We start from the raw sequence: 26,910 nt of genomic DNA on the forward strand, positions 1-26,910 counted from the left end.
TATGTTATATCATTATTTTCAAATTATGCAGACGTTTATGAAAAAGCAAGCTGTTGAAAATTGAGCAATATGTAGCAATTTCAAAGTATACGCTCTGTTGAAGATAAGCTTATGTATAGCAAAGGGCACTGACACAAAATGGCCGAGAAGTGTAATCGGCTGTATCGATTTCCTCGTTGCGCATTATGCATCTACCGCTTTATATATGTTATATCTATGGCACGCACTCAGGACTATATCGTGAGGCTCAGGACTGGGAGAACAAAAGGGCGGGGCCGCGACGTCCATTGGTCGAGAGCGTGATCGACGAAACAATTCAACCAATAGTAAGCCTCTTTTCTGTCTCGCCCCTACTCCCGTACCCTCCTTGTCAGTTTGGCCGCACAGGGCGACGTTAGTCCCGGACTCCGAAGCGAGCAGCACCGTTACGTGGAGTGCATTTGCTGATCCTATTACTCGCGAAAGCAGTACATTGGAGGGTTAGAGACGGTTGAAGTACTTCTTGGAGAAGGACTCAAAGAGGAAACGAGTGGGAGAAAGAAAAAAAAAAAGGACTTGGAACGAGGAGGATTCATGCGGGCTCGTTAGGTACGTGGTAGACGCTACTGCGCATGCGCTTATTGCTTCACGTATTTAAAGTCAAACATAACTGTGCATTCAGTAATTCGCATTTAAAAAGTGTAGAGACTTTGAATTTGAATTCTCTCCTTAGTTTAATACTTTTAAAAGACATTTTAGTAAGTCCATTCGTCATTCTATACAAGTGAACGACCCCATCAACACACCCTAACTCACTGGCTAACATATTCATCGGCCACCTCCCTATTTATTTTCACTTGTAACTCCAAAAATTACGACGGAAAACGTCCAAAAGTGTCTCATCATGACTTTGACGACCGACGTTATCATATTGGGCTCTTGTTAGTTGCATAACGTGGACGGCGCTGTCACGCGCACGCCTCATTGGCTGCCATTGACGGCGCTAGACGTCCAATCTATTTGAAGTGGGAAGGTGGCAGCGACTGAGCGTTCATTTTGCCCGTCTATAAGCGTTAAACTCATTGGTGGAAGGGTGCATCTTGACCAGAGGAAGAACAAATTTGCTTTTTTTTAACTCATTGGCTGCCATTGACAGCGATAGACGTCCAATTCATTTGAACTGGGAGTAAACTAATATACATTCACAGCAGCAAATAAGCGGTATAATATCGTATCACCATGAAATTGTTGATTTTAAGCTGTATTGCCATACAGTTATTTTAACTTGAATCAAACAAAAACATGCATTGTATCTATCAATTTCCTGAAAATTGGACATGATTTCAAATTAACTATGGAAAAAAATGCACCATCATCAATTATTTCTGATTCAGGCTCCTGTTTTGATTTGAAAAATGTCCAAAAACTAAAATGTTGGCCTATTTCCAAAATATAAGCAGACATTTACAAATGTCCTATTTTGATTCAACGCAAAAAAAAAATGGCACTTAGAAATCTAGCAATATTTACTGCTAGGGTGCTGAAATTATGAGGATTTAGAGACCGTTTCAAACTGAAACAATAAATTCATTGATAAATATATTAAGTTGGTTCCCCTAACACAGTGGTTCTTAACCTTGCTAAAGGTATTGAACCCCACAAATTTCACATTTGCATTCATCGAACCCTTCGGAATTGAATAATAAAGCCATTTTCCCCCCCAAATTGAAAACCAATAAAGCTAAGCAAGCAAGCTAAGTGAATTCCTATTCAAATTTCTTCAGATTTACTACCCAAAAATTGCCCTTTGCTTTTAATTTTTACGTTGGAAAATGAAATTAAACTCCTTTCATCATATTTTCATGGCGTCAAATAGAATTTAATTATTTTTTATTATTACTACTTGTGAAGTCCATGGTGCCTGTGGGTGTAATACACTTCCTCATATGGAGAGTCAACATTCAACTGAGCAAACCAGTTTCGACTCGCATTAGATAGAGGGCTAGCAGTTGAAAGAACAAAATTTAATCTTAAACGACACCTCGCCTTTAATCAGCGTATGAAAATATGGCTGTTTGGAAAGGGCTGCAGCTATCGATTATTTTTAGTAAACGATTCATCTATCAACTAATTAGTTCGAATAATCGAGTAATCGGATTAGGAACCTTTAATGCGTCATGTAAAACAAAGGCTTGCTCAAGATTGCATTTTCAAAAGAGCATTAGATGGAAATATGAAATAAAATTCCCGAGTGTTTTTTTAAACTATGCAGAATTGCACTTTTAGAAAAAAAAATACATTAAAATACCTGAGCTTAGCCTGAAATGGCATTAAAAAAAAAACAAATAAAAGAGGATCTAGGTACAACGAAAGAAAAATTGGCTAACTTGTGTTGCAAAAGTCCGCTAGCCTAAATGCTATTAAATTGTAATTAATTTTGCAATGCTCTTAACATATTGTTCAAACACATATTCCCACAAAAAATGTCTAAATATACCTATAAAACAAATTACGAACGAAAAAAAAAAAACATTAGCTCAAACCAAAATACCTTATGTTGGTCTTAACAGGGAGCAGCAGGATTCAGCCATGTTAAATGAGCTATGTCGAATTCCCTGTTGCCGATAGAGGGCATTATATCCAAGCAAATCAATAAAACGAAATGCAAACACTTTCAAAACAAATCATTACAGCGCTACTGTAATTAAACGAATCCCTGAAGCAGCAAAATTTGATTTGAAGCTTTGTTCTTATCGAATTACTCGAGTTAATCAATTAATCGTTCCAGCACTAATCCGTACTTTAGTCCGAAAGACGAAAATGGAAATGACTGCCAAAAACAACACTGAACTCAGTTTAGGAACCACTGCCCTAACATAATGTTTATTGCTTCTTCTGCTGCATCTCTATTAAACTCATCGTGTCATTCCGCAGCTCTGCATAGCTTCCCTGCAGCATCCCCGCAAGGCCTTCACCTTCCCCGATGGGTGCGCACTGCCAGGAGGCGACACACAGCCACAAATCACCCGACCGAGACGACAAGTGCGAAAGAATGAAGACCAGCTAGACGTGTCCAATCTCCACCCAAAGTAATTGCAGTTTGAGGGGGGGTTTATTTTATTTTATTTTATTTTTGGAAAGACGTGGCAACTTTTGGACAACATGAGCACGGAAGGCTTCCAGTACCGAGCGCTGTACGACTACAAGAAGGAGCGCGAGGAGGACATTGACCTTCACGTTGGGGATATGCTGCTGGTGAGCAAAGGGGCGCTGGCGGGGATGGCGGCCCTGGGTTACACGGACGGCCTGGAACAGAGGCCCGACGAGATGGGCTGGCTGCCCGGCTTTAACGAAACCACACAGGAGAAGGGCGACTTCCCCGGCACGTACGTGGAGTACGTCGGCAAAAAACGCATCTCGCCGCCTACACCTAAACCGCGCCCGCTGCGCCCGCTGCCGGTCACCCCGGCGACATCCAGGGCTGAGGCCGGTTCCGACTCGGAGCAAGGTGAGTCAATGCTGAAAAATTTGAAATTCTCTTGAGTTATAAGTAAAGTTGCACCGATACCAGTATCGGCAGAGGGTGCCGATCCGGCCCGAATTGGTGGTATCGGTATCGACGAGTACCAACATTTAGGGTGCCGATACCATCAACTGGCGTCACTTGAGCGCAAATGAACTGTCCTCCCCACGTGAACTAATTTCCCAAATCCCGATGCATGATATCTGTATGTTTTTGACTCGAAATTACCACACGAAAATATTTTCGTCTTCAATATTCAGGATGTTCACTACAACGCATATCCGCGATGTTGCGCTGCTTTTCTAACATGGCATTCACAAACGATTAGCATGCGTAAGCTAACGCCCGCTGTTGGAGCGCCGATGGGATCAGAAAGGTTAAGACCGTGAGAGACTAAGCAAACTCATGGTTTCATGATGAACAATGAGTGGCAAATTAAGAGCGCCGTACTTCAAACTCGTCTTGTTTATGAAAGTCGATTCTCATATGCTGGTGTTATGCAGTAATGAGCAGAAGTGACTTCTGTGGCCACAAAACACTCAAGCGGTGCAGCGCGAACACTAGATATCATCAGATAGCAACCTAGATGTCCTATGTTAGATCCCATGCTAACTCTCGCGCGCACACACTAGATATCATCAAAGAGCAACCTAGATCTGCTACATTAGATCCCATGCCGTTAGCTGCGTGAGCCCAGAGCGATGCCATATTGTCCATTGATGAATTACAAACCGCCATGACTGAATGGAAGTAAAGCAGGCCAAATCAATCCATACCAGTGACTATAGATAATGCTGCAAATACTGTTAATTCAGCACATGTTACAGATGGACTCGGACCACAAATAGGATGTTTTGCTTATATGGTAAATATAGCTGCTAAGAGAGCTGCAGCAATCAACAGTGTGCCCCACTTTACAAACAGTTAAGATTGTTCTCAGCACTTATATACAAAATTTCTTCAGATCAGTAAGAAGTGGGCACATAAATATTATGCACTAAAATGCTTGTTTAAATGATGGCACTGTTATTTTTGCTTGTTAGCAAAAAAAAAAAAAAAAACAGTTGTATTTTCTGTTTCAGAGCATTAAGTGTATTGAATTGTATCGAAAATCGTACCGAACCGTGACTTAACTGTATCGTTGCATCCCTTATACATATACATTTATATATATATATATATATATATATATATATATATATATGTATATATATATATATATATATATATATATTTTTTGCAAACAGTGGTATCGGAATGGTATCGGTATCGGCCGATACTGCACAGCCAGGTATCTGTATCGGTATCGGGCCCAAAAAATGGTATCGGCGCAACACTAGTTACAAGTGCGATATGGAGTTTGTCACTTTTTTTACTCGCGACCAAAAGGTGGGTAGAGTGGCCAAAAATTGAACTCAAGCAAGAGTAGCATTATTTCAAAATACCGTATTGGCCCGAATATAAGACGGTGTTTTTTGCATTGAAATAAGACTGAAAAAGAGGGGGTAGTCTTATATTCGCGGTCTACACATTATACCCATTCACGATGCTAGATGGCGCCAGATATCATTGAAGCGATGTTCTGTCATGACAGATCTCAGCTACTCTCCCCATTCACGACGCTAGATGGCGCCAGATAGGGGTGTCACAAAATATCGAAATGGTGATACATCATGATACTTTGTATCCCAAAAGGTTATCGATATGCTCCTGTCAAGAATCGAGATATCGTTTTAAAAAGGTGTCAATTAAAAAAAAAAAAAAAAAGCCCAATCCATTTAGACTGGGAACGTTCGTTCATTCAAAACCAGAGCATTCACAGTCATTCGGTCCGATTTTCGGGGCATTTACAGGTCACTTGCTTTTCATTTTAGGGCATTTACAGGTCATTTCTTGTTGAGTTTGAGTCACTGCCTATTCATTTGGGTGATTCCTAGGTCACTTCCTGTTCTGTAATGCAAAATAAACAGCAAGTGACCCATAAAATACACCAAAATCAAGAAGTAACTGAAAATCAACAGGTAAATGACCTTAAATGGCCCAAAATTACTCATTGCCTGGCACTGGCTGCCACTGACGGCCATAGATGTTCAATCCGTTTGAAGTGGGAGGGATGGCAGCGAATGAACGAATGTTCAGTTTAAATGGATTGGACGTCTACTAGTGATAAACTCATTCCAATTCGCAGCAGAAGCTTGTCTTTCTGTTTATTAGTTTTTTTGTAGAATATCCTAGAATGATTTCCTAACCAATGTATCGAAAATCGTTGATCATCGTCAGATCATCGTTATCGTGAGCTTTGTATCGCAAATCGTATCGTATCGTGAGGTACCAAGGTTCCCACTCGTAGTGCCAGATATCACTGAAGCAATGTTCTGTCATGAAAGATCTCAGCTACTCTCATTGTTTTATTGCAATGTTTTTCCTTATTCAGATTTGTTTCAAGCCTACAGTTACAGTTAGACTTCACTTTGATGGTTAATGCAGTTATTGCAATTTTTGTTGTTTTCTTACATTAGATTGGTTTATTTACATTTCAAAAACCAGAAGCCATTCATTTACGAATGTGATTGCACTTTAGTTTACATATTTAAATGTTGAGATATTAAGATTTGAATGAGGAAAAATAACATGCTTTTTCTTTCAAATATATTGATATAATCATTTGTTTCAGATGTTCTGTAATTATTGTCTGTATAAAAATTAATTTGGTGTTCAAAAAGTCTTTTTTCAAACTTAAAAAAGAGGTGGTCGTCTTATAATTAGGGCCGTCTTATATTGGGGCCAATATAATCAAATAAAAAGTCATCCAAAAAAATGTACTCAAGTACAAGTGATGAAAATACTCCAGTAATGAGTAACATTGCGAGTAACTGCTTACAATGTTTGATTGTTTTTAAAACAATGTTTTTTTTTTGTTTTTTTTTTGTTTTTTTCTCAGCACAAAGTTGTATACAGGTAGTCCCCGTGTTAACACGGACCCGACTTACGTGATTTCAACTTTACGACACCTGCGTCTCGTTTTTTTTTTTTTTTTTTTAAATGTTAACTATTGTTTCGTGATGCATGCTTTTATTTTGGCGCAGGAAGTGTAGAGCAGGTTGTACTTAGGCACGCGAGAACATTTACACACCCGCCCACCCCACACACGGCAGTCATGGCACACACACACATGAAGCAGCCGAGTGAAGAGGTGACAGCCTGCGCGCACATTTGTTGCTTGTGAAGCATCCAGAGGCGACGGCTGTATATAATCCCTTTTGTACTGTTTATTGTGCGTTTTCAATCGTGGTCGAATACTTGGGGCGAATTTACGTGATGGTTTTTGATGATGTGCCAATGCTAACTGATACATGCTAATCGTTTGTTATTGCTGAATCAGCAGCTGCTTGTAAACACAAATTTGAATCGCTGTTGTTGAACACATGAGACTGATTTAATTTCATTTTTAGTTAAATTCTGCAAGAGCAGATGTCATGAGCAGCTGAATAAAGTCACAAACCACACGGATGTGTGACATCGTCATTTCGGAGCTTAGCTCACTGTCTAGGTGGGACTTAGCTCCAACGTCTTGGCAACTGGCGAGGACCGTATAGTGGCGTATAATACATGTTTTTAGATAGTTTTTTATTTTTATTTTGAGGTATTTAAAAGATTAATTCAGACTTACGCAGAAAACCGGGTTACAGAGCCAGCGTAGGAACCAGGTTCGTAAACCAGGGACTACCTGTATATGAACTTTTATTACTATACTGTATTATAACCTATTACATACCCACATTAAGCCAAAGAAATACAAAAAAAAAAAAAATATCGGTGAGAGGAAAAAAAAATCAACAGAACTGAAGCATCACTTGTCCAAAAGGCATGAGTGCCCTCTAGTGGAGAAAATAGTTCCTAGTTTGAATAGTGAATAGTTCCTTCATAGTTCCTATTATGAAATTAAAAGGACAATATCTCTGGTTTTCAGTGGTTATTCGGTGCCAAATAAAAACTGGGAGAGAGGTTAAAATCCGCCGTTTCGAGTTGAATTTTTTACGGTGCTTTAAAGACGGCACGTGATTGAAAAGGCTGGCATGATCATAAAACGGCAAACTTGAGTCTGATTGGTATAACGGAGTCATGTGCTTATTTCGCTGGCAAAAAAAAAGAGAAAAATCATATATGTTGAATAAAGCGGAAAAATGTCACGACCAGTGTAGTGGAGTAAGAGTAGCGTTTTTTTCTTTACAAATCTACTCAAGTAAAGGTAAAAAGTATGGCTTAGTAAAACTACTCTTAGAAGTACGGTACATTTTTCTCAAAAAGTTTCTAAAGTAGGGCTGTCCCAAACGACTAATTTTCTCCCGATTAGTCAGCCGACTGTTTTTACAATTAGTCGACTAATCTAATAATTTTAAAAAAAAACAAAATTTTTTTGGTTTTGTTTACTAATTTAGCAATGACATTTTTGTTGACGCTTATCAATTCACAAAAAACATATTGGAACACTTAAATTATTTATTAAAGTACAAATAAACACGTAAATAACAATAATAAATCACAAATAAACAATGAGTTCAAATGCTGATAGAATTAACTAGTGTAGCATCCCGATTGAAAAGGTGGTCTCTTAAACTGATGGTTTACAACTTTTATTCCATCCTTGATGTAATCACACCGTAAGAGCTACGGTGCACACAAATAAAACAACACAATTAGAAATTAACAAAAACTTTTCACCTTTTTCCTTTTAAACCTTATTTATATATCAATGAATTGCCTTTACCTTAATTTATTACCTTATCATTGACAATCTCTCCCTTGAGTGCAATCACAAAAACTTTTCACCTTTTTCCTTTTAAACCTTATTTATATATCAATGAATTGCCTTTACCTTAATTTATTACCTTATCATTGACAATCTCTCCCTTGAGTGCAATCACTGTATATACTGTATATATTTATGACCTTTTAACCTTATATAATTTTCTATACCATAAAATAAACCATAACATGAAATAAACCTTTCAGTTAGCATTAAGGACAATACTAATAGCACTTATAGGCCCATTGTCGATGAAACATTATTATTCAGTAAGGCGACAGCACCCTCTGGTGTACAAAAAATGAAAGAAAAAAAAATTACAAACTGGGTGACGGCGCATGAGGTGTTTATTCACGGCCGACGTGCAGCCAAGCTTGACATTGAAGAGACAGGACAGAAGAGTGTACCCTCCGTTGTTTCTTTGAAGTAAGTCAATGTTTTGGACACTCTGGTGCGCTTTTTTTGGCTTTGTGCCGCTTTCCCCACTTTCATACAGAGCATCCGACATTCTGAACTTTCCACGCATATATTTTTTTTAACCCTTCATTAACCGTCGACGGGATGTTGTGCTCGTCGACGGATTTACGTCATCGATGACGTCGACTAGTCGGGACAGCTCTATACTAAAGTAAATGTATTGGAATAAATGTAACGCGTGACTACCCGCCTCTGCACGAACAGAAAGCAACGAGCGTTCAGCCCATCAAATCGGCACCAGAAACGTTAAAACAGCAAACGTGATTATTTACTGTTTGTAGTACAGTAAGTCTTAAGTGGGTGAGAAAAGTGTTTTTGCCAAGCGAAGACTCCTTGAAAAAGGGCTTTTTGGGGCAGTCTCAGTTCAAATCCCAACGCTCTGTGTACTCATCGGTAGAGGGAGCCTGCATGGAGTGGTAAAGTATTTTAAATTAACACTAAAAATTACCTATAGACCCTACCCACGTGACGTCACAACTCCGCTCTCCTGACTGGTGCCGCCCACTTGTCCATCAACACATCGTGTTGACCTGTTACGGCTACGTACATTCCTCCTATTTACGGCGTGTTTTTCTGCTCGTTAACATTAATAATCAAAATGGTGAAGGCGTGTGTGGCGGTCGGTTGCAATAACAGAGAAGATAGACGGAGAGACTTGAAGTTCTACCGGATTCCGAGAGACACGGAGAGGAGAGAGCGAGATGGGCTGCTGCAATTCGACGAGAAAACTGGGCTCCAAACGATTACCACAGATTATGTAGTAGTCATTTTATATCTGGTAAGATGCATTTAATATATATTTAGAGGGTTTTGGGCTGACAACCACAATTAAGATCATTGCTAGGCTAATCGCCGACAACATACACGTATGTATGTCGTGAGAGTGCTATCGCTAAACCATATAAACATTAAAAGCCCTAGCTCCATTGACAAATGACATGAAATACATTAGACTTGACAGTGGATGTTAGCAACAAAAGATGTTGAATTGAAAATTTCGTAACTCACCTTCCGAGCACAAGATTCCTGCCGAATTTTCGTGTACGAGGACCTGTTTCACCCAACCAGCAAAGTAGCATTTATAAGCCTCCAAGCTCTTAAAGTTTTTCAAACTTTCGTGAGAATAGGCTGATTTTGTGTGGACAAGATAGTTGTAAATATCAGGGTCAGGCAGAGACGGCGAAGGCAGCCGGTCAAAAATCATCGATTTAGGCATCAAATATGGATCTGGCGACTGTATAGAACGAAGCTTTTCCACATAAGGCCTTTTATGCAACACATCCAGTGAGTTTACGGCATCAGAAAGCACCGGGTCTTCCATGAAATGAATTTTAAATTCCTCGATCAATTGAAACCAATGCTAATACAGAGACAAAATGACGGACAAGTGGGCGGAACCATACAGCGAGCACGTGGTTTTGTGACGTCGGTGGGTAGGGTCTATAGTACCTTGAAATGCTGATGCTAATATAAACTAAAACAGCATGCTGATTCCAAAATTGCCGTTTTTTTTTCCCTATCGTGTCAGGTTTGTTTCTCCACAGCTGACCAACCTTATAAACATACTATAATTGCGGACATACGCGCGTACTTCTTTAATGGAAATCGGGATTTTATAGTTAAAATAGACATGATGAATAAAAAATCTGATCAGTGTTGGATTCCGCACTCAATGCTAACTCATCAAAAATGGTGTTCCCCGCGGTTGCTGCTATTGTGAAAGGAAGTTCCGTAGTTGAGTAACATTTTTGTCCACCAATTTGATCATTTCATTCCACAGTAAACTATGCTGCACTTTTAACACTAATAAGCCCAACTAGAAGCATCCTTTTCCATACATTTGAAAAAAAAAAAAATCTAGGCTTTGTGGCCCGTTAACCTAAATTAGTTTGACACCCCTGCTGTACTGTATATTGTCACATCGCCAGCACTGTGTCCCAGGCGGGTCGGCGTTTAATACCCCCACCGCGCATGAGTTATGTTGCAAGCCAACGTAGCCGGAGAAGAAAAATCTCTGTGTCTATTGCTGTGAGGGGCTATTCTGCTAGATGGCTAATGTGTGTGCGGAGGCTAAGCACTGAAAGGGAGTTTGGGCCCCGGGTGAGGGTCTTGCGATGATCCTTTTTTTTTGTGTGTGTGAAGGGTGTTTGTGATTTATTGCGCCCCCCTGTTTCTACTGTTTGGACAACTCCTCCAGTTGGGGTGCTGGTGGGGTAGTGGCGGAGGCTGCATGGGAAAAAGGGGCCATGAGGGCTTACAGGAGTGTAGCAGATGTGAAGGGGCCAGGGGAAACTATTCAGCTTCATTTTTCAGCTCCGAAGAACATGAAAGTCTGATTCCTTTTTCGTTTTGTCAAAGAAGGAGGCCCAATCGTATCTCCTCAGCCAACATTGATGCATACTTCCTTTAAGCTTGTAATTGTCGAAAAAAACTGCAGTTGGCATTCATTGGCTTGTGTTGGTTGAAACGTGTGTTTAAATCGAATAGATACACACTATTATACACACTATTTAAAGCATTGCCATAACGTGCACAACATCAAACAGATTGAGAATAAAGTGAATAAATGACTAGCAGCAAATAGTGATGTAGTGGTAGTATCATTGCGTATATGACAATTTGCTAGTGTTCCAATATCCAATATTATCAGGTAGCCGATATATGCTTTTTTAAATGAAATCAGACAACATCGGTATCAGTTTTTCATTATCGGGTTTGGGCTAATATGTATATTGCCTTCAAAGTGAATGTAGAAGCCTTCTGTATTTGTACAAGGGCTGCTCACCGTTTAGCACTGCGGTTATGCTAATTGTCCATAAGATGTCTTCAAACTAAGATGCTTAGGATTTGTTATGTGAGCAGACTATTTGCATTCATGGTACAAAAATTAACTGAACAATAAATAATTGAAAAATAATGTATTATAAAATTATTACATATAACTACTGCGTTTCCGGAAAGAAATAGTCACTAAGAAAACTAGAAAAGTAATAAAATACAAAAATCTGTGGAAAAGCCCAGCAAAATACTCAAAAAAAATACTTGTCATTGCATTTGCATGTCCGATTGCCTGCTTGTATTTGTAATGCATTGATCACCCCCTAGTGGCTCTTTGGGGTAACTACTGTAAATGTGATTTCATTGTGAATGATTCCTTTTATATAATGAAGGACATTTTGGCTCATTTCAATTTATATTTTTCGTGTGGGACATTTATTTTCTATAATTTTAATTGAAGTTGGTCTCTAAATTTTCACAGATTTTTTATTTTATTCGGAAAACCTTGAAGTTGTTACATTTATCATTATTAAAGCATCGCGTGGGGCATCACAATACAATTAACAGTAACGTGTTAAGTGCACGACTGCATATATCGATCGGTTTTAAAGTGGTATCGGATTTTCGGAGTTGGTCAATATGGGTTTTTGGTCAAAAAGTCAGTATCGGACAAATTTACAATTTATTTACTCATTCAAGGAGGAAGATTGCTGACCTGATATAATAGTGCAAATATGCTATCATGTAATTGTGCAAATATTGCATATACAGTACCCTGATTGTGCTGTACCCAGATTCAGACAAATGTTTGAGAATTTATATATTAGTGAGATGCATGTGACAATGTTGTGGCATTAGCAGTGCAATGACAGTGACATTTTAGTGCAAACAGTGCAAAGAAATGGTCTCTCAATGTTTAAACTTTATTAGGAAAAAACCAAGTACATACTGTAAACTAAGGCTCGTACAATAATGGATTATCACATTAATCAACATCTCTTTTGATAGTCGATTAATTGTTTAGAGATTTTTTTTTTCGCTAGATCCTTTTTGTAGCGTCTTGGCAGCAAATACTTTGATTTGTGTCGTCGTCAACGAGAGTAGACTCGAATAATTACTGATTATTTTTGTGAAGTTAACTAATCAGTTCGTGAATAAATGGGCTGTTATATAACGCTGTGGTGAAAATTTTATGTGGAAATGTGCTTTGGAAAAGATGATTAATAATAAATAAAGTTGTAGAATGTTATATAAAAATATGTACTGAAAAATGTTGGACTATGATTAACGGTATCATTGTTTTCCAAAGTAAAATACAGATACGTGCATATATCTCACTTCAATTTATTACTAAAATAGTCTGCTTTCACAGAACACTACGGGAATCAGAAAATCTTCAGGTTTTTCTTTTCCTTTTTTGTTTTTCTAAATTTAATTAAATATTGTTTTAAAAAAATATTAAATCCAAAAATTTGAGTAAAAAAAAAAGGAACGAATTTTGAAATCTTTTTTCATCATAAAAATTGTTTTTTCTTATAATTTTGTATTTCATCACTAAAAAAAATATACCGGTATATATTTTTATTAATAAAAGGGCTAAAAAATGGAGGATTCGCACAATATGTAGATCAACATTTAAGAGGGTCAACAATGTAGCTAAACCATCAATTGACTGTCAGAATAGTTGATTAATCACGGCAGCCATATTGTGGCTCAAAAGCTGACATACGTTTAAAAAAAGTGTTGACTTGCCCTTAGAATCTTTTCAAGTTTACCCGAAGGCGAAATTCTGGATGTCCAATTCCCATGATTGCATTTCTCCTTTGTATCAGCCCGCGGAATGCTGTCGGAGTGTCATTTATCTCTACGAAACACGTCAAAGCACGTTTGAGATAAAGCGCTGCGGGCTGAGTTTCAATGAGGGAGACTATGGATGCAAAAAAAAAATAGGAGTTGAGGTTTCGCCAACTAGTGAGAGGGAGTCCAAATCAAGACCGTGGCGGACATCCGCCGCTCGGCACCGAACGCTCTGGCGTTTCTGGGTTGAGTCTGAAAGCTTCTAACTAGCGGGAGAAGGATTTAGCCCAGATTACTAAATCCACTGGATTGGCCGTGTTGAGAGTTTGCGTAATGTGGTGCTCCTTGTGATGTGGCCAACCTCCGGAATGTTCTTTGGCGGCGAAGCGCACGCTTGGAGAGACTGATGCATTGTTGCTGTAATTTAGCTGGAACCATAAACAATGGCGCGCTAACTGAAAATGTTTCAGTGGCATTGACAGCGATAGATGACCAACCCATTGACCAGTTGAAACTGATTGGACGTCTGTTTCTGACAATGACAGCAAATGTTTATGAAATAACATTAAAGCTGTTAGAACAGTAGGAAGGTTTTTAGTGTTTACTTAGTTTGAGTCTTTTAAGTGGTAAAATGCTTAAGTTATTACATGGTCAATGAAAATCAGCTAAATTTAGAGCTATTCTGGTTCATCTATCACCGTCAATGCTAGCTTAATTTTATTTATCATTTAATTAGCATATCAGCCCAAAGCATGGGTGGAATTAGCAAAGCCGCTATGTGTTTTAAGTTGTGAAATGCTAAACTTTTTGTGTGTTCAATGAAAATCAGATAATTTTAAAGCCACTCTATCTAGTCTATCCAGTGGTAGCAACGGTTATTTATTTATTTTATTTGCATGTTAGCCCAAAGCATCAAATGTAAATGTGCCGGAGCCAGCAAAGCTGCTCAGTGTTTTAAGTGGTAAAATGCTAAAGTTATTGTGCGGTCAATGAAAACAAGCTAATTTTAGAACCACTCTGATTCATTGATCACCGCCAGTGATGGCCAATTTTATTCATTTGTATCGATGTAAATATGCTGGAGTCCGCATAGCTGCTCAGTGTTTTAAGTTGTAAAATGCTAAAGTTAATGTGCGGTCAATGAAAACAAGTTAATTTTAGAACCACTCTGATTAGTCTATCACCGTCAGTGATGGCTAATTTTATTCATTTGTTTATTTGCATCCATGTAAATATGCCGGAGTTAGCATAACTGCTAAGTGTTTTAAAGTGTAAAATGCTAAAGTTATTGTGCCGTCAATGAAAACGAGCTAATTTTCGAACCGCTCTGGTTCGTCTATCACTGTCAGTGATGGCTAATTTTATTTATTTGTTTATTTGCATTAATGTAAATATGCCGGCGTTAGCATAGCTGCTAAGTGTTTTAAGTGGTAAAATGCTAAAGTTATTGTGCGGAATAATGAAAACAAACCAATTGTAGAACCACTCTGGTTCCTCTATCACAGTCAGTTATGGCTAATTTTTTAAATTTGTTTATTTGCATCAATGTATATATGCCGGAGTTAGCATAGCTGCTAATTGTTTTAAGTGGTAAAATGCTAGTTATTGTGCGGTCAATGAAAACAAGCTAATTTTAGAGCTACTCTGATTTGTTTATCACAGTCAGTGATGGTTAATTTTATTTATTTGTTTATTTGCATCAATGTAAATATGCTGGAGTTAGCATAACAGCCAAGTGTTTTAAGTGGTAAAATGCTAAAGTTATTGTGCTATCACTGAAAACAAGCTAATTTTAGAGCCACTCTGGTTCGTCTATCATTGTCAGTGGTAGCTAATATTATTTTTTTATTTGTTTGTTTGATTAGCATGTCGCCCAAAGCATCAATGTAAATATGCCAGGGTTGGCAAAGCTGCTAAGTGTTTGAAGTCATATAATGCTAAAGGTATTGTGTGGTCATTGAAAACAAGCTAATTTTAGAGCTACTCTGGTTCGTCAATGGTAGCTAATGACTTAATAGGTGCTTTTAGGGTAAAACAAGGACACTGCAAAGTACAAGAAAGCTTGTGGTCAAGTAACTTTGTTCAGAATTCCAACTATCCACCATGACGACTGATCAACAGCTAATCCATTATCAAAAATTATTTGACAACTATTTTGATAATTAATCCTTTAGATATTTACCTAAAAATTGTCTTAATCAGCAACTTAACTAGTGCTGGATCGATAACATTTTTAGCTCCCGATTCCGCCAGTAGACTTCGTAGTATCTGCCGATGCCGTTACTGTACCGATACCACTTTTTTTAAAGACTGTATTACTGCATAACTGCTATCATGGCATGGCTCTGCTGGTGCTTGGGTGTGACTGATTTTATGGGCTTCAGCACCCATGAGCATTGTGTAATTATTGACATCAACAATGGCGGGCTACTAGTTTATTTTTTGATTGAAAAATTTTACAAATTGTATCAAAATGAAAACATTAAGGGTTTTGAGGGGTTTTAATGTAAAAATTTCTACAACTTGTACTAACATTTATCTTTTAAGAACTACAAGTCTTTCTATCCATGGATCGCTTTAACAGAGTGTTAATAATGTTAATGCCATCTTGTTGATTTATTGTTATAATAAACAAATACAGTACTTAACACCATTTACCATTTATGTACCGTATGTTGAATGTATATATCCGTCTTGTGTCTTATCTTTCCATTCCAACAATAATTTACAGAAAAATATGGCATATTTTATAGATGGTTTGAATTGCGATTAATTACGATTAATTAATTTTTAAGCTGTAATTAATTCGATTAAACATTTTAATTGTTTGACAGCCCTAATTTTGTTTAAATGTCATATTATTCAACAAAACTTATTGTTACAATGGTAGCAAGAAGACATTAGTGTTTTTCCCCAAAACAAACCCTGCATGCTGTCCTCCAGAAAATACACTCAAGTTACTCATCTGAGAGTTACTGATTCATTTTCTAACTGCGCTTTGGACGCAACCTGATATTCTTGAGCGTAAAAGCAAACCAGGGTAGACAAACAGTACTCAAACTGTTCCCCCCGTGTACAGACTCGCGGCCAAAGTACGTCGAACGGTCGCCGAAGAGCCTCGGAAACAAAAATGTCCGAGTGGGCCGCGCCTCATTAGCGACTGGACGAGCAAAGCTTCTTTGACGGCGTCTGCGGGCGGGATTAGAGCGCCGCGCAGACGGCGAGAGGTGCGAACGTAGCCTGAGCGGCTTTTTTAGAGTGCGGGACACGTGCATAAGGGTGGGGGTACTTACATAACTACTCTGGCAGCATCCATCATTGGCTGTCAGGTTAGCTGGAGTGCCATAGTTTTTATCTACAGAGGGCTGGCGGTGATTAATTATGTTTCACTTGTGACTGATAGCTTCCAGCCCCTCCCATTTCAAATGGATCGGACGTCTGTGTCAATGACAGCCAGTAAGTTAAAGACAGACCTTCATGTAAAAAACGGTCGCGCAATGTTTTTAACCCTTTCATGGATGAGAGCAACTATACAGTCCCTGACAAAAATCTCGTCGCCTATCCATTTTGTAGAAACAATTGCTAATAACCTGACTTTTAATTATTCAATTGGTTTCAGAAATGGCTCATATGAAAGCTAAGACCCTCCCAAATGACGTTGAATGTACAAAAATATATTGTTTCACTGAAAAAAGATGAAGACATAAAGGTCAAATTTTGGCAAGACAAAAGTTTTGTCGCTTACAGAAAGTAGTGTGAAAATTGAACAAAAAATGTACTTCAAGTACAAAAATATGTTACATAACATAAGCGAATTAAGTAGTGGTGCTGTGAGATCCAAATTTAATATTTTGTATGACTTCCATTGGCTACGGCAAGGATTCATACAATTTATTGATGAAGTCATCAGGAACACAAAAGAAAGCACACTTGCATGCCTCCCAGAGTTCATCAACGTTCTTTGGTGTCGTCTTCCATGCTTCCTCTTTCATCCTACCCCAGACATGCTCAATGATTTTCATGTCTGGTGACTGGGCTGGCCAGTCCTGTAGGATCTTGATCTTCTTTGCAGAATTTGTCCCTTTTTATGGTTAGGAATGTAAGGGGCAGCTAAGATTTGTTGAAGTACACTTTCATTTTACAAAAGGAATAAATTTATTTAAAACCAAATAAAAATAGTCACACGGTATAAAAATAAATAAATGAGGATCTAAGTAAAATGAGAACAATTGGCTAACTTGCATAGCAAAAGGCGCTAGCTTAAATGCTATAAAATGCTAACTTTTTCAAAGCTATTAACAAATCGTTCAAACACATATTTCCACGGAGGAAAAAATAAGGTAAATATTAGAGATGTCCTGATCGATCGGGTCCAATCACGTCATTTTCAAATTATCGGAATCGGCAAAAAAATGTCGGACATACCTTTTTTAAATATATATATATTAATTAGATCGTTTTCTAATTGTATTTAACGTTACAGAAAAAAAAAAAAAACATGATCGGAACAACCCTAGTAAATATACCTCTAAACTAAATTACAAATGCATTAACAAACATATTAGCTCAAACAAAAACTTATGCTGGTCTTAACAGAGAGCAGCTGGTTTCAGCCATGTTAGATGAGTTATGTCATATTCACTGTTGCCACTAGAGGGAAGTGTGTACACACAAATCAATAAAACTAAATGCAACACTTTCAAAACAAACCATTACAATGCAGTCTAAAATTTGATTCGAAGCTTTTTTCTAATCGAATTACTCAATTTAATTGTTTAATGGTTGCAGCACCAATTTAACTCATAGGTTTCCATTGATAACAAAACGTCAATAAATAAACTGGGAGGAGTGGCAGTGAATGCTCATCTTTCAATATAATTGACGGTGCTAGATGTCCAATCCATTTTGACTGAAATGTGTCGAGACATTAGCCAAAGTTAGCTAGCGACAGTTACTTGATTAAAAGCTAATTCCAAAGTGACACCAGGTGGAAGGAAAATATATCCAACCCAGTCATTTCTTTCTCAAAACCTGCTGGATAAAAGTAGGTTCAACTGTTATTCATAAAGATTGAGAAGGTTGTATTATGTGTACTTTTTTTGTGGAATAGCTAGCACATCTGGTAACGTTCAAAAGTCAGGCAACTCCCGAAAAGCCTCGCGGAGCCCATAAGCGGCACCGTGCCTGACTCCGTCAGCTCAACGTGGCTTTTATGCGTGGCTTCAAATGGGTTAAATCGAGTCAAGGCCCTGGAGAAGACATGAAAATGGTTTGTTTGTTCAAGCCGGCGCATGACACGCCGTTTGCGAGAGCTGGAGGGTATCGGTAGGTGGGGGGACTTTTCTCCACGTTTTGTTTGCGAACACTTTGAATAAAATGAACCGCAGTGCACATTTTGGAAGCACTCCAGCCACTTTGACAGAAATGTGAAATACTGAAGCCACTCTTTAAATGTTTGTGCGTGACCTGAGGAGACCCGGAAGGTAGAGAAGCCCACCTTGTTTTTGAAATGTATAAATAAATACAAATTTTAAGTTGACAGGAATTTGGAATTTATGTTTGTGCCAGTTCTGCGTGACCTGAGCAGACCTGGGTGGTAGAGACCAACATGCTTTTGAAATGAATTAATAAATACAGTGTACCCTACGGGAACCTCACTTTACGAGTTTTTCACGATACGAGCATTGAATCTAATTATGCGAGCAAATTTTCACCATAAAAGCGAAATCCATAAAGGCCTCTCTCTGGCTTAACGTTTCCGAGTGCCTCAGCATCCTTCCAAGTGGCATGACAGCTCTCTACAGTGATACCTAAAGATATGAAATTAGTTTTTTCCCGAGTAGCTTTTATATCATGATTTTTTTCATATAATGAATGGTGTTTTACATGCTAATCGTTGCAAGCTCTACTAAAACACATTCAAATTGCTGTCATGTCCTCTAATTGCCTATCTTTTAGTGCTTCAACGGTTAATCGATTAACTCAAATTAACTATGGCGGAAAACACAGACAAGACTGAAAAAGCAGTTTCTGCTCTTGCACTGCTCTTTAAAAGAAACTGCTGTATTTTAAGCTAAAACAACTGTTGTGTTTGATAGAACAATATGTCTATATGCTGCCATAGTAGATTCATGGCACATTAAGCCCCCGAACTATTTTCAATTAATCAATTTTTTCACTGAAAACACCTGTTTACAGACATCGCGCAACCGCTTTTGTTTCAACCCAGCCATAAAACGAAGGTAATTAATTATAATTATTATTCAAAATGTCTGTTGTTTTTAGCTTAGAATCATTCATTGATGTCTCATATTTCGTTTAAAAAGAAAAACGACTTTAAAAGTTAATTCACTCACATATTTTAAACTTTTAAACAAATTATGTCACAATGAAAAAAATGGCGTCTATAAAAAGTCACGGATGTCTACCTCATAACTATAGCTTAATTGTTTTTTTTTTTTTTTTTTTTTTGCTGTCGCATTTTCTCCGACATGTTAGATGATAAATAATTGATCCAAACAAACAAACAAAGTTGAAAAAAAAACATTTAAAAGGGTTAATATATGAAAAAGAACATCTCGACCACTCCTTGATGTCTGCGATTTCTGCATCGAGACCCTTGTTATAATACCATGTTTCACCCATAAAATCCCCAAAAAATCCAGCTGTGGCCATTCACAGCTGTGTCTTGACACTCAGTGATACATGCTACATGGAGTTTTTAGATCGAAACAAAGTAAGTACGCGATAATATCTCGTTAAAGTCATGGCGTCTGTAATTCTGTTCTCGCGTGCTCTCACCTCCAAGTAGGGTTTTGCTGTTTAAAAAAACATTAATAAAAAAAAAAAATGCCCTCCTCAAAATTTCTCTTCCCCCAGAAAATTGAGATTTTAAGCTTTCCAATGATGTATCACACATGCATATCGGACAATTTTGAAAGTTGGCTAAATTGGGGGTCTCAGAGCGGAACTTCAAGTCACCTGAGTGTTTTCCGCCATATATCGAGTAATTCTATTAGAAAAAAGCTTCGAATCAAATTTTGCTGCTTCGAGTATTCGTTTAATTAGAGTGGAGTTGGAATGGTTTGTTTCGTAAGTGTTTGCATTTAGTTTTATTAATATACGTGGCTACACGGCCCTCTAGTGGCAACAGTGAATATGACATAACTCATTTAACATAGCTGAATCCAGCTGCTCCTGTTAAGACCAACATATGGTAAGTTTTTGTTTGAGCTAATGTTTTTTTATGCATTCGTAATTCAGTTCATAGCTATCTTTAGCAGTTTTTTGTGGGAATATGTGTTTGAACGATTTGTTGAGAGCATTGTTTTAAAAAAAAAAAAAAAAAAAAAAAGGGGATTTTATAGCATTTAAGCTAGCAGACTTTTGCTATGCAAGTTAGCCAATTGTTCTCTTGTTGCACTTAGATCCTCATTTATTTATTTTTTTATATACCATTTAAGGCTTAGCTCAGGTATTTTAATTTCTTGAAAAAATGAGTGTGCAATTCTGCATAGTTTGAAGAAACACTTTTAAAACAATCTTATTTGGTATTTCCATTTAATGCTCCTTTGAAAGTGCAATCATAGCAAGCCTTTGTTTTATTCCCTTTCATCTCCTAAAATTTATTCTGCATCTGATTACTCAATTTTTCGAACTAACTAGTTGATTAATAAACTACTAAAATAATCATTAGCTGCAGCCCTACTGTCTTTTTTCAGTGGTGGATGTTGGTCTTCCAATGAGGTGAAGCTCAATGTGTGTCTGCCTGTGAGTGCTTTGTGACAATAGATGGGCTGCTCGGTATGGAAAGACACTAGAGTACCAGAAGTCAAGTTTCCAAACACAAGCAGCTACACTAGAAAAAAAACACCAGAAATAAAAGAACAATTTTTGTCTAGTCATTTTTAACAAACCAAGTGTGGCTAGGACGAAAATGAAAGTCTCCGGTTCAACTCGGAACAATGAAATGATACTTTAAAAAACCCTTTCGCGGACGTTAATACAACAAAAACACTGATTCGTTAATTTCGCTGTCAACCAAAAAGGGATTCAGCCTCAGGCAAATCATCCAATCATCATGCAGGAGAGCTTCCGGGCCAGCTGAGCCCAACCCACTGAACGTAGTCCCCCAGAGACGTACGGCGTCCGATTGGCGGAATAAACCCATTCTTTAGTCAATGACTCATCTCGTTTCGCTGAAGTGAAACAATGCACTCTCAACTCTGGAGAAGCTCAGCTTCCACTCTGTTTGAAGGACTGTGAAGCTCCGAGACTGAATGAAAAGCAAGCTGCATCGTTACCCGTGAGAAGCTAATTCTGAGCAAAGATTGAATGTGTTGTGGCGCATATTTGGTCAATGATATTTGGGGGGAATCTGAGTTTCCCTTCCAGTCTTAGAGCAATCCCCTCTGCTTTATTTGTAATTATTTACAATTATATAATTACGCGCCTTAGTGGCGTTTAAGCGTATTTTTTAAAGGCTCATTCTACAGATGTTATCACATGACTTCTCGAGCTCTAAGCAAGGAGTGCTCTAAGATGAGCTAACTTCGGTACCCGTTGCTTGCTAGCTGTCTCTCGTTATTTGTGTCTTGAAAGTTATTCTTCTTTTGTTTCATAAACATGGGCATTGTGTGGCAAGTTGTGGTGTGTATATTTTGTTTGTTTGCATTTGTAGTCAAGCGTAGTTACATTATTGCATAGCTGGGAGCGAGAATGATCTGGTACAGTAAGTATTATCTTTTGTATGATGAATAATTTGTCGTAATGTGTCGCGAAAAAACATCAAAAAACTTTTCATGTGATTAATTGCGGACCGTGTACCGAAACTTTCATATCTCAAGATAACGCTGTAGTTCGCGTTTGTCTCCCCAAGTGGCTCGACGGCCCGCTAAGAGCATCTCATGTCAACTTATGCCGCTCATCTTTTGTTGCCTAATTTTCTATTGAAGTGCAGCCAAATCCTTTGTGCTTACAAGTGAACATTAACCATGTCTCCCAGAAAAATGGCGACCAAAGACCGTGCCGAGAAAAATAAAAGAATCTTCGGAATTGAAACAAAGCAAAAAATTGGGTGTTTTCGTCATCTTTGCAAAGATTATAAGCGTTCAGGTTCTACTATGTGGTAAATGCTTGTTTTGTACTTTTAAGTCCTTTTCCAGATTATTTAGCCTTAAAAATGCCTTGAATGATTATTTAGGGGTAACACGGGAAATTTTGCACGCATTACCTGGAATTCTGTTATTTCCTATGGCAGAAATAAATGATACGAGCACGTTCATGGTACACATTGTGCTCGTATCATCCACTTTACCATGCATACTGGTTAAATTATTTTTCCATTTAATTTTTAAAAATAGATACTAAAAATAACAAGGAGAAATCCTGAGTATTATGTCAGTTAATGGAAACTGTAAATTATGTAAAGTCAAATGTCTTATTATTTGCAATTGAAATTTTTTTTTCAATATTCCCTGATTTTTCTAATATAAACAGAATATAAATTACTTTTGCATGTGAACTAATTATTCCACTATAAAAATAATCGTTTGTTGCAAGCCCTAATTTGAAAGTATTAGCACTATTTGCATCGTAGAGTCGTCCGGCAACAGTTCTCTATTTGGCCGATGCTCTCTTGGCATGTCACCATGGTGCGGAATGCTTTTAGGGGCGTTCCATACCAATGTTCGGCTCGCCTTCCTCTCGGGTGTTCCACAAAATCCGCACTTCTCTGGCCGCCACGTGAGCTTTGCCGTCCATATGTTGTCACCGCCTCACCTCCCCAGACGAGAAGAAACATTATAACTTGAAAATTGCGGTCATTTGAGCGTCTCCTCTATATTTATCCCAAGCATGCGCTAAATTTAGCATCCGGCCCAGTCTTGCCCACACAGTCTGAAGTTCGCCCGGTTCAGACGTGCCGTCTCGCGCCGGCCTGCGCTTTGTCCGCGCGTGTTTAGACGCATTTCTTCGAAGGCTTGAATTATCCACAGACGTGTTGACATGGCCATCTGTCCGTCAAAAGCCACTTTTTCACCAGTGTCGTTGACGTATGATTTCTATACAGAAGTGAGTGGCCGTCGAAGTCAACCTGTGGTCAGCGGCATCTCTTTAAACCTGATGGGGTCTAAGTCAGTGGTGTCTGAACTCTTTTCTCTTTTCTGATTTTTCAGTAATTTAGTTGTACTTTACTGGGGTTCATAAGTATTTGTACCCCTGAGAAAATCAGTGCTAATATTTAGTGCTAAAGCCTTTGTTTTCAATTACAAAGGTCAGACGCTTTCTGTAGTTCTTCACCAGGTTTTCACATATAGAAACAGGAATTTTGGCCCATTCCTCCACACAAATCTTCTTGCATTTTCTATCTTCCCATGGCCTTCTCCAGCTTTGTGGAGCGCCACAATTTTTTTCTCTGGTGTCTTTTGAAAGCTCTCTGGTCTTGCCCATGGTAGAATTTGGATTATGACTGACTGAGGGGTGCATAGGTGACAATATTGAGCTCAAATGGGTGGTGGGTGGGTGGTTACTCATGCGATAAAGGTGGATATTTTTTAGTTTTTAAAAGTAGACTGACAACTCTTTGAGGGTCATAATTATTGCTGATTCCCAGGTGTACAAATACTTATGAAACCCAATAAATTACAAATAAATTATTTTAAAAAATCATACAATGTGATTTCTAGATTTTTTTTAGTTGATGTCTTTATGAGTGGAAATGCATCTATGATTGAAATTTCAGACCTCTACCTATTTTCTAAGTGGGTGAACTTGCAAAATCACAAGGAGTTGCTCATAAGGTTAAACATTGTTCACATCCTTAAGTTTGATCACATATCCGTTCATCGGCTTAGTCACGAGTTTGTCTCTTTATCGAACTGGCAAGTTAAAGTTTAATGTCCCGCGAGCCAGACCTGCTTCCAATATGGCTGCGTTGTTGTCAGATCTCACATGATCCCCCATTCTGTGACGTAAACGCTCGAGCAGCGCACGTACTTCAGAGTCGGTTGTTTATATGTGAATTGTCTCGCCCTATGTTTGTATACGTGTATTTGTTGTTAATAAAGTTTGTTTAAAAAAACAACAAAAAAGCCGGTGTTTTCACACAAAACCGGAACAGCGCGTGCGGCAAACACACACACGCAAAACAGATGCAGAGGGATATGATGGCAGAGCATTCAGAGGAAAATTTGTCCTTTACGAGGTGGAGATATAAACACTATTTCAAGTTGGTCGAAATTAAAGGAAAGAATGTGCATGTAAAGTGTAATTTATGTCCCGGGGCAAAGCTTTTGTCGACATCTGTGGGAAGCAATTCAAATCTGTTTATTTTTGTTGCACTTCAAGTCTAGGATAAATCTGTTGCTGGTGAGGTGCAATAAATATTACAAGGTTCTATAACACAACTACCTGTCTGTTCTTCTCTATTCAACTGACTCGAATACTGCTCAGATAATTTCAAATTCTTTGACATACAACAACTTCTTTTTAAATAGTTACTTTCCCTGGTAACTAGTTACTTTTACTATAGAGTAATTCAGTTACCTACTCAGTTACTTTTTGGAAGAAGTAGTGAGTAACTATAATTAATAACTTTTTTAAAGTAACGTGCCCAAAACTGTCATAATCATGAAAAAATTGTCAATGAAATATTTACGTAATCGGCATCGTTGACAAGAACAACACTGTTGTCCATCTGCAGTACCAAGAAGAAACCCCATCTCGGTACCGCGTGTCACGCCAGGGACACTGTGGCCACCTGCGACGTTAATGATTCACACAAGGCTCTGAAATGTTATCTGCAGTAAGGCGAGCTCAGATATTGCAGTCATTTTTATGGCAGGAATGGGGAAAGATTGGAACTCTAAATAGAACTCCGGCTCGCGAATGACTTTCTCAGAAAAAGTTGCCATCCGTGTTGGATATCTGGTCAAATAGGTGTGCGATGGCAGCTCCTGCGCTCTATTTAGAGAAACATTTGGCATTCCGTCTCAAGGTTCACGGCTTCTGAGAATAATCCTTCGCTCCTTCACCCCATTAATATCTTCCAGATGAGCGCTGCTCTCGCGTGTTTGAATGCGGTCACGAGACGTTTTCTTCACACGCAACATGGCGGCCAAAGAGGAAGTGGCTTGGGATGAAGCGTTTCATTATTGGTCCGATGGAACGCATGCGACGCTGTTAGAAAAGAGTTTGTTTAATTGCCTGATTTTTTTTTTAAATGGGGGGGGAGGGGGGGTTCATTTTGAAAGCAAAATATGCTTACAAGAAAGACTTCCATTCATAGTTTTTTAAAAGCCAAGACAGTCGAGCCTTTCAGCACATTTTCATGTCCACACCTGCTACTAAAGATCTAAAGGGAAAGTATTAAAAAAAAAAAAAAAAAAAACATGGACCTGGCTTACCTCACATCACAGCGTATGTATTTGCCCAGCGCCTCACGCTCTTGTAAATACTTTTTTTTTAAATGCCTTTACTGGACCGCCACCGTTCATTTTTCAACTTCCTGCTAGCTTCTAAGCAGAGTGCAGCATTTCCTTTGAGTTACGTTTAACCGCACGTTAAATTGTGCTCAATTTTCCTCCCCCTCGTTGTGATTTTTAGCCAAAGTGCAGCTTTATTAACATCCATGACCAGTAAGGGTACTTCATGATACAATTGGCTCGCGATTATGATTATCTCACGATATAGCGATATAATAATTATCGATACACGGGTCAGGAAATCATTCTACAAAATGTTACTATACAAGTAATAAAGAGAAAAACGAGCTCTTTTCATCCTTGTGCTGTAAATTGAATCAAGTTGAGATGTCTAATTCAGTTGACGTTGGAAGGTGTTCATCCAACCTACTTCAAACGGATTGGTCTATGGCGATCAATGGCAACCAATGAGTTTCATTTTCGGCCTTTTCAGGTCATCTGCTGTTGATTTTCAGTCACTTCCTGTTGATTTTGGGGAATTTACGGAGCATATCCTGTTGATTTTGGGTTACAGAACAGGAAGTGACCCGGGAATTTTCCCAAATGAATAGGAAGTGACTGAAAATCAACAGGGCGTAACCTGTAAATGCCCTAAAATGACCAGGAAGTTACCTCTAAATGCCCACAAAATGCTGGCTGTGAATGCTCTGGTTTCAGTGCCATTGACGGCGCTAGACGTCCAATCCAGTCAAAATGAATTTGATGACTTGCGCTGTCAATGGCAGCCAGTGAGTCTAATTTTGGGGAATTTCAGGTCATTTGCTGTTGATTTTCAGTCACTTCCTGTTGATTTCGGGGCATTTCTGGGTCACCACCTGTTGATTTTGTGGTATTTACGGGTCACTTCCTGTTCATTTTGGGTTGCGGAACAGGAAGTGACCCGGGAATTTCCCCAAATTAATAGGAAGTGACTCAAAATCAACAGGACGTAACCCGTAAATACCCTAAAATGCAGGAAATGACCTGTAAATGCTCACCAGAGAATGCTCTGGTTTCAGTGCCATTAATGGCCCTAGATGTCCAATCCAGTCAAAATGAATTTGATGACTAGTGTCGTCAATGGCAGC

At 38.4% G+C, this 26,910-nt stretch overlaps 1 protein-coding gene across 1 annotated transcript in view; it reads left to right on the top strand.

Annotated features, from left to right (window-relative positions):
• Nucleotides 1-375: 375 nt before the first annotated feature.
• The window catches only part of LOC130905239 (phosphatidylinositol 3-kinase regulatory subunit alpha), a 59,260-nt gene continuing 32,725 nt past the window's right edge, over nucleotides 376-26,910 (top strand). Inside the window, exons 1-2 of the mRNA XM_057818418.1 lie at nucleotides 376-588; nucleotides 2,914-3,487. Of these exons, the coding sequence (XP_057674401.1) occupies nucleotides 3,142-3,487 (346 nt within the window). The 5' untranslated portion in view covers nucleotides 376-588; nucleotides 2,914-3,141. The remainder of the gene's footprint in view (nucleotides 589-2,913; nucleotides 3,488-26,910) is intronic.

The sequence above is a fragment of the Corythoichthys intestinalis genome, chromosome 17, assembly GCF_030265065.1.
Source record: "Corythoichthys intestinalis isolate RoL2023-P3 chromosome 17, ASM3026506v1, whole genome shotgun sequence".
NCBI lineage: Eukaryota > Metazoa > Chordata > Actinopteri > Syngnathiformes > Syngnathidae > Corythoichthys > Corythoichthys intestinalis.